At 55.3% G+C, this 12,685-nt stretch overlaps 1 protein-coding gene across 1 annotated transcript in view; it reads right to left on the bottom strand.

Moving 5' to 3' along the window:
* The window catches only part of CHAT (choline O-acetyltransferase), a 48,617-nt gene extending 38,513 nt beyond the window's left edge, over window positions 1–10,104 (bottom strand). The window contains exons 1-6 of the mRNA XM_027586980.1: window positions 10,030–10,104; window positions 7,644–7,832; window positions 6,733–6,851; window positions 5,280–5,333; window positions 3,465–3,645; window positions 1,067–1,244 (exon numbers count right to left, since the gene is read on the bottom strand). Of these exons, the coding sequence (XP_027442781.1) occupies window positions 1,067–1,244; window positions 3,465–3,645; window positions 5,280–5,333; window positions 6,733–6,851; window positions 7,644–7,832; window positions 10,030–10,095 (787 nt within the window). The 5' untranslated portion in view covers window positions 10,096–10,104. The remainder of the gene's footprint in view (window positions 1–1,066; window positions 1,245–3,464; window positions 3,646–5,279; window positions 5,334–6,732; window positions 6,852–7,643; window positions 7,833–10,029) is intronic.
* Window positions 10,105–12,685: the final 2,581 nt, after the last annotated feature.

Genomic DNA, 12,685 nt, shown 5'->3' with positions numbered 1-12,685 from the left:
CCTTGATGCTATCCCTCCCTCCTGCCCCTCTCACTCATGTCCCAGAGCTTTGCTCAATTCCCACCTCTTCCAATGAAGCCTCTCAAAAGCCTCCCAAGGGGAAGGGCTCCCTCCTCTTGCTGAAGTCCTGGAGCACGTATTTGGTACCTGCCATCTCTACTGCTTTACATGGGTGGATGCTGCATTACTGTGTACTTGAATCTGCCCCCACCCCATGCCTTCCCTTCCCCTGTCCAGTGGGCCGCTCAGGGGCAGTAGCTTTATCCTCTCTTCCTCTGCCTCCTACACTTTCCAGGCCTCGCCCAGGTCCTCAGCTGACAGACACTCAGGGGAAGCTGGATGGACACCTGGCCGAATGAGAGCCTGAGACGCAGATGGAGGTGCATGGAAGCCTCGCCTCTTCTCCTCAAATCTCTAATGTGTGCAAGAAAGGAAAGCACTCCATCCAATTCCTGGGACCAGGACTGGCTTTGGATTTGAAAATGAGTTTCCAGAAGGATGATTTAAAAATGTTAAGACTATCACCAGCTTTCTTATGGGAATGCTTAGAAACTTTCATAAGGGCAGTAGCCAGCCAGAAGGATAGGTCAACCTGAAGACGAAAAGTGCCGGGACCGAGAAAACACGTGAAGGAGGCAGGGAACCACCCTCCCAGAGCTGGGCTCTATCCTGTATCTCCATGTGACAGCCCTCCCAATGACTCAAACCCTTCAAATCGGTACCGCCCTTGCCCACCAGTAAAGCACAACTGCTTAATTGCAGCCAGCCTTTCTCCAGCTCAAAACCTTCCCTCCAGCAATATTCCCAGACATCCCAGGATTCCAGAGCTAGTCAGCCTCATCCAGGAAGCTAGAATATTGCCGGATGAAATATGAGGGTGCAAAAGGTGCCGTCAGTTTCCAGGTGCCTCAGCCGACTTGCTGTCGGGTCCTGAGTTGGAGGGAGGCCTGAGCTCCCCATGCTATGGCAAATGGGGATGAGGCATGGCGCCCAACCCTGGAGGAAGGAAAGCCAATGGGCATGAGGATGAGATGAGCGTGGAGACGTGCTGGGCACTGCTGCTAACCTTTCACGAGGACCGTCCTGGCCTCAGCCCACTCGCTCCTCCCTTCTGACGTCAGCAGGCCGATTGGAGGCAAGCGTTCATCCTCGTTGGAAGCCATTTTGACTATCTTTCTCAACTGAGTGAACAGATCCCCCTCACTGAGACGGCGGAAATTAATGACAACATCCAAGACAAAGAACTGTGGGGGAAACAGGTCAAACACGTCACTCATGGCAGCCAGCCCAAGGCGAAGGGCCTTCACTGAACCTTCACATGCAAGCGCAGATGGGGGATACTCAGGCCCAGGGATCTCAAGGTACGAGATGGCTCTGAACAGTCACAAGTTGGGGACCTACCCGATGCTGTCAACCGTGCTGAACTTCAAGCTTCCACAAATCAAAGAAGGCCAGATTAAACTTAGCTAAAATAAAACTAGCTGCTGTGGTTCTTAGTTCATGTGGAGAATTAAGTATAAATTGGTACAACTGCTGTTAGAGGGCAGTGTCTATCCAAACTAAAAATGTGCGTACCTTACGATTCAGCAATTACTCTTCTAAATGCATACGGTAGCCTAAGGCTTGGAGAAACATATACTCTTGTGCCCAGAAGATACGTGAAGGAGTGTGCAGATAAGCCGTGTTTGCAATAGCAATGTGGTAGAGAGAGCCTAAGTGTTTTTCGGTAGGGGAACAGCTAAGTTAAACGTAGTGTATTCATCTAGTGCACGTCCACTCAGCAGTTAATAGGAATGAACTCGCTCTAGATATGATACAGGGATAAATCTCAAACGCAATAGTGGGTGGAGAAAATAAAACAAGTCAGCAAATAATATGCAGAGGAAGATTAAAATGGAAAACAACATGCAAAATGTTCTATCCCTATGTGTGCACATATACATGTGTACATGTGTGTGTTCAAAGTGAGGTCTGTGGGCGCCTGGGTGGCTCAGTTGGTTGGGCGACTGCCTTCGGCTCAGGTCACGATCCTGGAGTCCCGGAATCGAGTCCCACGTCGGGCTCCCTGCTCGACAGGGAGTCTGCTTCTCCCTCGGACCCTCTTCCCTCTCGTGCTCTCTCTCTCTCATTCTCTTCTCTCTCTCAAATAAATAAATAAAATCTTTAAAAAAAGACAAAGTGAGGTCTGTGAGCTATCAGTCAGTAGCTTTGAAGCCAAAGTCATGGGCTTCGTGAAAGGTCTTATTCCTAGCCCCAAGTTAAGCTCCCTTTTCTGCCGGTTGATATGAGTACCTGGTCTCATGTCCTGAGCAGCATACGCGTGGCCTGGTCCAGAGCCGGAGCCCTGAGAGCGTTTCTGGAAGGGATGAATACTGCAGCATGTGGAGGCTGGGAAATGCTGAGTTTGACTTTTTAATGAACATAGAGAAAAGTTCTTGTTTGTGGTCAAACTGTCAGATGGGCTCCTGGTGGGAAATGCCAACCTAGGATGGCAGACTTCCACTGAGCTCCTGTCTTAGACTGCAAATGTCAGGTGAACTCAAGAAGAAAACGCTGTAGCACAAATAGCAGGCGCGTCTCTGGGGTAGGTGTCAAACTTGGGTTTTAGCAAACAAAAACAAACAAACAAGCAAAACCCAAAACCCCAATAACACCAAACAAAAAACCCACCAAAACCCAAAAAGCTAACCGAACCAAACCAACAAACAAAAAACAAACAAACAAAAAGCCCTAAAACAGCTTTTTGTCAGATGAAATAATTAGGTGGAGGCTCAATATAGAGTCTGTAGCCTGGTGGGCACTGGTAAGCGGTCAGGAGGCCTTATGCTCAACCCGTGCCCTTGGTCCGCATGGGCCCTCGTGGGCTCCTGGAAGCCAGTGTGAAGTCCTGAGCTGCAGGGGGGTGGGGTGTGAGCAGGGGGCACTGGCCAGGTCTGCTAGGCCTCCTCAGCCTTGGACAGGCCGCTCAACTTCCTCGTTTCCTCTTCTGTCAGATGGGATTCCAAGCTCCTCTGCAAGTCACGGTAGAATCAGGTGGGATGAAACACACGGAAGTGCCGAGGCTACAGCCTGGACATGGAGGTCCGGACAGTCAGTCCGTAAAGCTGTCCAACTGTCTGTGTGTGGTCTCCAGGAAGACCACTGTCTGGGTGATTCATGAGGAGTCGCTGAGGCCACGCTGGGTCTCATGAACGGCCCACCGTCCATCCAGACCAGCTGACCTGGCTGGTCAGGGCCAAAATGGGAGTCCATGGAAGTCATTCTCAATTGATGGCTCTCCTCGTTCTCAAAGTCCAACTCATGGGAGAGAAATGGGACTGACTAGGAGTCGAGAGACCCCACTCTGTCCTAGCTCACTGTGTACCTCCAAGAGGAGACTGAGCATCTTTGGTGAAATCAGGGCGGATACGTACTCACGCACCCTCCCCAAGCCACAGAGGCTGCGACAGAGAGGGGCCACTTACCTGGTTGCAGCAGGCCACGATCACGTGCTCCGGCTCTGGCATGACACTGCTTTTCTGGGCCACCAGTGTGTCCTGGGTGTGGCCGGGGAGCCGGTAGGAGGAGAAGAGCCCATAGTACTGCTTCATACAGAGCGGCTGCCCCGACAACTGGCCCTTGGCCCAGTCAGTAGGGATGGAGTGGCTGGAGAGCGGAGAGGGAGGCAGGGATGGGAATTGGTTCTACTTGACTTGATTTGGCAAAGCGGGGCGCAAAACCCAGAACTGCTTTAGGATGGCCGTCAAAGAGCTGGATTCCCCTCTTTGAAGGAGTGGAGTGCCCTATTTCCGTGGCCCACGGAGAGACCCTCGGGGTTTTCTCAGGCCTCTGACGGTCTCTCTCGCCCCTGCCTCAGGCACTACACATACAGAACTTGCCTTTCAACCCTCGTGCACTCGCCCGTGCTCATCTTCGCGTGGCATGCCTTGACCCCACCCCTGTGCTCAACGAACTTGTTCAGAAACCTCCTTCCACCCCTTCAAGGGCCTGCCCTTCCATCACGTCTTCCAGAAGCCCTCTCTGAGCTCAAGGTAGAAGGCTCTCTTTCTCCTGTGGTCTAGCACATTTTGTCCTTCTTGACTTCCTCCCTCCCCACACTTCTCCTCTGCCACTTCCTCCCCCATCTCTCTCCTTCTTTCCTCCATTCTTCTCTCCCCTCTCCCGCTTCTTTCTCTGTCTTTCCTTCCTTCTCTTCTTTCTCTCTCCCTCCATCTCTTTCCTTTGTCCTTTGTCCATCCCTCTCTCCCTCTCCTTCCCTCCTCCCTTTCAGGCAACAAATGTTATGGAGCACTCCTCCGTGCCAGGCACCTTTCTGGGATATGGGGTGATAGTGGCAAACAAAACATGAGTCTCCTGTTCTAATGGGGCACAGGTCCTGGGATGTGTAGGTGGAGCAGAGACAACAAGCAGCAAGTGGATAAATGGGAGGGTTTCGGGTAATGAGACAGGGCGACAAGGCCAGGCCCTGTGAGCTGAGCCCAGAGGGTAAGAGGCAGCCCTGAGATTTAACGGGGACAGAGGGAGGGTAGCGTGTCCCATGGCTCTGCGGCTCAAAGAGCGGGTGCCGCACTGACCTGTGGGAATCAGAGGGAGCTCTCAGAAAATTGTATAGCAATTTGACAGTGGAATTTTATGTATGTTGAGTCTAAAATGAAAATAAAATATGTGGCTGTGTATTTTGTACCTTTGTACTATTTTTCTGCAAGTTCATTTTTGTAGTGTTTTACATTTTACGAAATTAAAAAATACATTGGTCCTTCAGCACAGATCATTCGAGGAGCACCTGTCCAAGCTGGAGAGGGAACCAGTGAGGTTGAAGCCAGGTATGCAGACTCAGCGTGGGGAGACCATTCCCCTCAGTTGGCAACTAGCAAGGCGTTCCCCACCATCACCTCACTCCCATGACTCCTCCTCCGCCTTCTTGGGCATTCCCTAAATTCCGGATGCACGTAACAGTGTGTATATGTGTGTGTGTGTGGGGGGGGTGCATTTTAAAGAGATCATGGAAGGTCAGTGCTTACCCTAGGAAAAGGACCCATTAATGGTCAGGTCAGCTGGGGTAAAAGTCATCCTGATGCTGGAGGATGGGGGGGGCCAGGATGGGGGGGCGGCGGGGGCGGTAGTCCACCTTCTCTATGACAGAAGCCGGGAGCACAGAGCTGGAAAAAGACCAGGTCTCTGCCCTCTGAAGTTCCTTGGCTAGTGTGGCAGGGAGACAGATGAGTCCACAGGCTGTGCCAAATCAGGGCACTACCCTCCCCAGGCCGGCCCCATCCTACCTGTCCAGCAGGGTCTTGTAATGGAGCACACCAGAGATAAGGTTGGCTGCAAACCTGCAGAGAGAGATCAGGCCTGAGGTTCTCCTCTTAGGGGCCCAGGCTCCTTCCCTCTCTCAACCTTCCTCTCCCTCCGCTCCATACCACCCCTCCCAAGCCCAACAACCACCCCTCCCCCCACCGCTGCTGTCGCGTCACTGGGACTTCACAAGCCTCGGATTAAAATGGTCCTGTGGGGTACCTGGGAGGAGAGGGCAACAGGAAGGTGAATGAGGAGGAGGAGGAGAGAGAGGAAGTCGGGAGAGGCCGAAGAGCAGGCAGGAGAAGGCTGGACGGTCAGGGGTGGGGTTCTCCCTAGGGAAGAACTGTGCTGGGGTTGGACTGGGCCAGGAACTCAGGTTTGGGGAAATCTGGTCTCCTGGGAAAAGTCAATAATTTGGTCCCCTTAGTGCTAATGAAAATGGAAGTGGGTGCTGGGGGGGGGGCGGGGACAAGGTTACCAGAGAACCATACCACAGGACTGTGTCATGTTAACTGTCCACGGATGATGACCCTGGCTTAATTGCATCAGAAGGAAAATGCCCCCTTGGATGCAGTTTGAGAACTGTTTTCAGAAGCTGTTCATCCGTCTATCTGCACACTTTCTTCTGCCCACCGGAGGTCGAGACTGCAGGCTACCCAGCAGCTCCACTGGGCTAGTCCCGGTGAGGAAGGAGGGGATGGGGGTCTTCCCAGCAGCGCTGAGCCCTGCCCATAGGCCCAGGTAGGCCCTGCCTCTTTTGTTTGTTTTTGTTTTTCCTCTCTGAACTGTCCCCATGCTGTGCCACATTGGGTGTGGGTCTAAGAGACTCCTGTAGGGAGACCCTTCCTCCCTGCCACATCCCTGCATAAATGCTCACCCACTGCACGCCCCCCCCCCCATCAACATCAGTGGGCCCAGAGGCCGTTCCAGTGGCTCAGTGAGCCCTGAAATTACAGCAGATGGCAGAGGCTCTGGCGGCGGCAGCTGCAGGAAGGAACCGTTTCCACCCCCTTGGAGCCTCTGTTTAGAGCCAGGGGCTGGTGGGGGCTCAGAGGAGGTCCTCTCAGACAACCTGGGGCAGTGTGTCCCGGTGACAAGTGCAAGCCTCAGCTCCTGTGGGGTCAGAGGGTACACACCTCCTTCCAGGGCCTCAGCCAGGTCAAGAATGCCATGGGAACAGCCGGGGGCCCGTGGCCTCCACTACTGCCCACCCCACCCCGAGTAAACATGTTCGAGGAGGACCTTGTGTTTGTCACTCACATAGCAACCTCATCTAACCTACTTCCCGGACCCATGGCCTGGACAGCCTCTGTCTCGGGGACGTTTGTCCTCAGAAAGCTCAGCCAAGGCACAAGCCTTGACCTTTCCTGCCTGGTCCTGGGGCCAGGCTCCAGGCACTCTCAAGCTGTGAACCCAGGAGCATAGTGGCCTCACCTTAGCTGGTCGTTTGTATCTTGGAAGTGCTGCCGGGCAAATATCACAGCTGGGCTGGAGTTAACAGGCAGGGCCAGGCGGTTATTGAGATACATGTCATTCAGCCAGTACTCAGACACCTGTTGGGGAGCACGGGAGGGGTGCCATTACCCCCGGTGGCCATACACTCCCCTGTGGAGAGCACCAGTCCCATCCTGACAGCCCCAAGGGATGATTGGGACACTTTGTTGGATCATGCACTTCATTCCTTCATTCCACAAATACACACTGAGCCCCACTTATGTGCTAGGACCTGTGGGCTCTCCAGTTCACCATGACTGACCTTCATCTTTGCCCCGTGCCATCCCTCCCTTCCATCCCGGTTCCTATTCCAGGTGTTTGGTACTTCATCCCTGTCCCTGCGCATCCTCATGTGTATCCGGTTCCAGCTTTCCCCCTTTCTTTGCTTCCCTGAGCTTCTCTCTCCCTTCTGCTGCCCCACCCCTGTCTGCCCTCCCTGTCCCCCATCTGTCTCCATCTCTGTACCCTGTCTTCCCCTATTGCCCGGCTTCCATCTCCTGTGCCCCCATCTGCCCCCCATCCTTGTCCCTGTCTGTCCCCCTTCCCTGACGGACACTGTTTCCCATCTCTAGGTCCTGTCTCTCCCCATCACCTCATCTTCATTCCCGTCTGTCCCCTCTTGGTCCCCATCTCTGCCCCCATCCCACATCCTGTCCAGCCCACACTCGTGCCCCTCCAGATCCCCTTGTTTCTCCTCTCTTCCCTATCCTCCCATCTGTCCCGGCCTTGTTACCTACCTGCCCCTCGTCCAAATCCCTGTCTCCACGTCTGCTCCCTGCCCCCCCCACCCCGTGGGTCCCTTGCCTGCACTGCCCCCTCTTGGCGGTCTGCCCCCTCTCAACAACTCTTACCCAATTGGCTGTTTTCTCCTGTCGTTCCAGGAGCTTCTGCTGCAGGGTCTCACCAAGGCCACCAGGGGCCCCAAACCGCTGCACAATGGCCTGGCTCCGCCTGAACTGTTCCTCGGGTACTAGGTGCTGCATGCATCGCAGGTAAGTGGCCAGGGTCTGCTGCAGAGGGGGCACTGGAAGTTTGGGCAACTCCTAGAAGAAAGAGTTCACAGGCACTTGCTATGGTCTAGGGTCTAGGCTAGGGTCCGTAAGACTATGCCTGTTCCCCAGCTGGTCTCCAGAGTATGTCTCCGTTTGTCCCAATCCCTGTTCCCTGTCTTGGGTCTTGCCTAATTCCAGGACTTGGCTCAGCAGAATTATGACCTGAGGAAGCTTCTGTTTGTTTTTTTTTCCCTAATACCCCAGGCCTGCCCCCAGGAGGAGATAAAGTGTAGAGGAAAAGACCTTGATGTTGGCACCAGACAGACCTGGGTTCATGCACTGACCATGATGCTGACAAGCCACGTGATCTTAAGCAAACCACCTCACCTCTGTACCTCAGTGCCCTCCCCTGTAAAATGGGGGTAATAGCCTCTACCTCTCATAGGATCCAACAGATCCTTTTAAACCACAAAGAATGGGTCTAAGGTGAAAGAGATCTGTTATTGATATTGGCAGCTGGTCACTCTTAATTTAGGAGTTGTTCCCAGCTGGGGCTTCAGAAGCTAGTTTATCTCTGGACCCAAAGGGTATAACACTGATGGAGAGATTGGCTCCTTCTTCCATCCCCTCCTTTTCCTTCTTCCTCACCGAGCTAGTCACAGTCAGAAACCACAACTTTTCCTAGTACTGATTCAAGTTTACAAAGTTGGTGGTAGGGGGCCACCTCCTTTCAGGGTTTTTTTCCCTTTGGGGTGGTGGGGGTAGGCTGTGGAGTAAAGGGACCCATTCAAAGCTTGCCTCTGCTCTGTTCCTGCTGCTGCATGGACTGGAGCCCTCCCCACTGCCACCCTGGGCAGACAGGGACCAAGCTTGGGAGCCTGTGCTGATGAATGAATGGGAGTCCTTGCCTGCCTGATCCTGTCTTTAGAGCTCACTGCCCTAGGGGGTGGGAAGAGGGTGTCAGTGCTAACTATAGGCTGCTCATGCCCCAAGGAATGCTCAAGGACAAGGGTGGTCTGGGCAGCATTCTAGGTTGCTCAGCCCACTTCAAGGGAGCCAGGTCCAGGCCCCCCACCCAGCCGCTCTGGTTTCCTCTTCCTTCTCTTGTGGTCTGGGGGTCAGTGTGGAGGGCAAGGGGGCAGGTACCTGCAGAAAGCCCAGCCCAGCTGGTGGCTTTGCCAAGAGTGTCAGCAGGCCTGGCTGGAGCCCCTGCTAGAAACAGGCCACCCTTCCTCAGGGCTCTGACAGTGTGCTGGGACTCAGTCATGGGGCATCGGTGATGGGTAAAATGGAATGAGGCAGGAAATCTCGGCTTACATGTCTCAGCCCCCTGGGGCTCCTCCCCAGACTCTCATGGGCTGCTGGCCCATGCCTGGGGCTGGAGACAGGGACATGTACTAATGAGGGTCTTTGGACACTAAGGTCTCAGGTCAGTACATATTTCATGGGCAGTTCTTGTGAGCCAGGCCCTGGACTGGACTCAGGGACAATGGAGAAAGAAGGCCTGCTCTCAAGGAAGCCCCAGTCCAATGGGAGGGACATGCCATAGACCACACTCAACAACAGAAATGTCTGTCAACTGTAACAGTCAGGACAACGTGGTGAGCAATTTCATGGGGAGAAGCCCAAAAGTTCTGATTAGGGTTTCAAATGAAGCCCTGGGTAGAGGTGGCAAGAAGACAAACGTAGCAGAGGGCCAACACTTCAACAACCTGGAGATCAGATGTGCTGCTCCATCACTTAGGAAGATGGGGAGGGAGGACGCCTGCCTAAGGAGGGGTGGCATTGTCTTAAGCCAGTGGGGAAGATGGTGCCTAAGGCCCCAGGACTGAACAAGGGACAGCAGCTGGAGCTGGGATATGAGAAGGCTTAGGGAGTTCAGTCTTACCCTAAGGCAACTCCACTGGGCTCAAAGCCTTTGGAAGTGAAACTTGGGGAGAGGGAAAAGCCTTGGGAGAAGAGTACCTGGCCCAGGTCAAGGGCTGTTCCTGGCCGTGGGAGTTAGGAAGCGTGGTAGTCAGCATTTCTTCAACATCCCCTGAAGTCACTCCCCGCCCCTCCAGGCTCTCCCAGGCTCCTCAGCGGGCTCAGGGCAGGACTACAGCCTGGACTTCATGCCCAGCCGAGGCCAGGGCTGGTGGCCAGGCAAGTGCTGGGGGCCAGTCCTATACAGGACTATTCTGGAAGCAAAGGTAGGTGAGTGGGGAGAGCAGGGATAGGAAACAGGACTCCAAAAGTCACTCACAGGCTCCTCCTCACTGCTGGGAGTTTTTGCTGCCATCTTTTGGGGAGCTTTTTCCAGGATGGGCATCTTGGTGACTCCTGGCTGGGGAAGCAGAGGTACAGACCTGGGGACCGAGAAGCAGAGAGTCATCGATACAATAGCCACATAGAACTGCCACGGACCCTTCACCTCCCAGAGCCCGACACTCCACGCCTACCCTGTGAGGAAGCCAGAGCTGGATGTGGGCCCCAATTACACAGGACCTCATTTTAGACCTGCTCCCAATCTCCCAACCCCCAGACCAGCCCCCCTGACCACAGTGTCCTTTCTGAGTTCCCAAATAAGATAGAGCGGGGTCTGAAGCAAGCCTTTAGCCGACACCTGTTCCATAAGATTGTCACCCAGGCTCAGTCGACCACCCCAGGCCAGAGTGGGAAGGAGCAGAGTTGAGCTGGCTCACTCCAAATCATGAGGGGTCCTTGGCAGAGCACTTGCTTTGTTCCTGCCTGGGACCCAACAGACACATGTTTTGCTGATTAAAATCTCTCCTACTAGACTGTGAGCTTCTCCTGTTGTGCTCAGTGCTTCATCTCTGGGACCTAGCCGGGTGATGAGCATGGAGTAGGATCAGGGCTGGGTAGCTGAATAAAAGGAATGCACACATGCCTGAATGAATATATAGGTCCTCTAAGGCTGTGGGCTCCAGGACACACTCTGGGCTGACCGGGAGCCTGGCCTGTGGCCAAGGCAGGGGTTGTGGTGGAGGACCCTGGGGCCTGCTGGATGGACTGTGACTTAGGCAATCTGGTTTGCAGGCTCCTAGTGTAGCATGGCAATGCTGAAGGACAGTACGGGGCAGCTGGGCAGTCTCGCCCCTGGGGGTCACCTGCCTCAGCCTGGAGAGAAATCGATTAATTTTTTATTTGCAGTAGAAGTGACCCAGGACAAGAAGGGCAAAGGCCTATTTTTAAGGCTACCCTCTACCCTCAGCGAACCCCCTAAGCAGAGCCTAAGAGCCACACACCCGTGATTTCCACTCACCCATCCCCTATTCACCCGCAAGAGCCTAAAGCTGACATTTAGCCCATTTTATCCCCCACCCCCCCACCCCAGGCAAGCACAGCCCAGGTGGGGGCTAGGCTCCAGGCACAGTTGACCCAAGGACAGAGCATCCAGGAAGATGGATGAAGCAGGCTCAGAAATGGAGGAGCCTGGGGCTGCTGGGCAGGACTAGGCAGAAAATACAGAACCCACACTAACTCTGTGCCAGGATGCTACTGACTAGGTGGTCCCCCAAGCTGCTGAACAGCATAGTAGCTGCCCTGACACCCTGCAAAATGGAAGCAGCGGCATCCAAGTTAGGGTCCCTCGCAGGGCTGCAGAGCTCTGAAAGGTTGGTGAAGGCAAGGTCAAGTTGGTAAAGGCCCTAGTGCGGCTGGAGACCCCAATATCTTGGAGAGGTGTGAGATTGGAGCGGGGTAACACCCTGGGGACCAAATGGGAGGGCCTGGTCCCTGCCCGGCAGCCGCCTGCTTTTCCTCTTTGGCCCATGGGCTGGCAATTAGGAAGTGTATGTCTGTAGGTAAGTGTATCTTTCTGTCTGTCTCTGTTTGGTGCCCTCTGATCCATGCTGTCACCAGCCTGGCTTCCGAAGGCTGCCAGGAGGGGTCTCTGCTCTGCCCTGGAGGCCCAATCCCAGCTCCGCCCCCCGCAACACAGGCAGTCCCTGCTCTCTAGGGACTCCCTGGGACCCAGCTCACACTTGCTACCTGAGGCTACTCCCCACCTCCAGCCCTCCGAAACAGTCGGGTACGCAACTGCAATTCAAAGGGGTCCGGGTGAGACCTGCCAACGCCCTGACTGGGCACAGAAAGTGCAGACCTCGGCACTGAGCAGTTGGGGATCCAGGAGAATAGAGAAGTAAGGATACTCACGTGGAGTCGCGGAGCCTGATGGTCAAGCCTCTCCGAGCCCTTTACCCCTAACTTCTCACCGTCCTGCCCCCGGGCCCCCTGCCTCCACTCTCCGGGGGGAAGCGCCAGAGCCGCGGAATCCCACAGTCTCCCGGCGGTTCCCCGACGGCCGCCTCTGTTCAGGACTCGGAAAATCCCGCGGATCCTGGGGCCTGTGGATCCCCGCGCGTTCCCTAGACGGAGCCTTCCTCCACCGCCCTCGGCTTCCTGTGCTCTGCTCCCCGCGCCGCGCTCCTCCAGCCCAGCCCCTCTCACCTGCCCTCCGCTCTGCCGTGTCGGCCGCAGCTCCACCGCACCAAGCAAGACTGGGGGCGGGAGTGTGAGCCGGAAGGGATCCAGGGGCGCGTCAGCAGTACGGGGGTGGGGGCCTCTGTGCGCGGTAGCGGCTCCGACGTCGCCGGGTCCCCGCGGCCTCCCGACTGGCTGTCCGCGGACCGGCCGCGCCTGTGATCTCCTTCCTCCTGTTCCTCCTCCCTCCCCTCTCTCCTTTTCCCTCCCTCCCTCAGCCCCACCCCGTCTCTCTAGCTCTTAGTCCTCTCCCCCACCCCCGCCGCCGCCTGCAGCGATCCCACCTCCCGGCCCCCTGCCCCGGCTCGGACGGCTTTCCGGACGAGTTTGTGTAAGGGCATCGGAATCCAGGCCCGAGAAGCGGGTGCAGAACATTGCCCCCTGCCCAGCCTTCCCCAGTCCCGGCGCTCTCCCAA

This window comes from Zalophus californianus, chromosome 15 (genome assembly GCF_009762305.2).
Source record: "Zalophus californianus isolate mZalCal1 chromosome 15, mZalCal1.pri.v2, whole genome shotgun sequence".
NCBI lineage: Eukaryota > Metazoa > Chordata > Mammalia > Carnivora > Otariidae > Zalophus > Zalophus californianus.
Note: the sequence above shows the minus strand (reverse complement) of the source record. Positions and strands in the feature narration are given on the sequence as shown.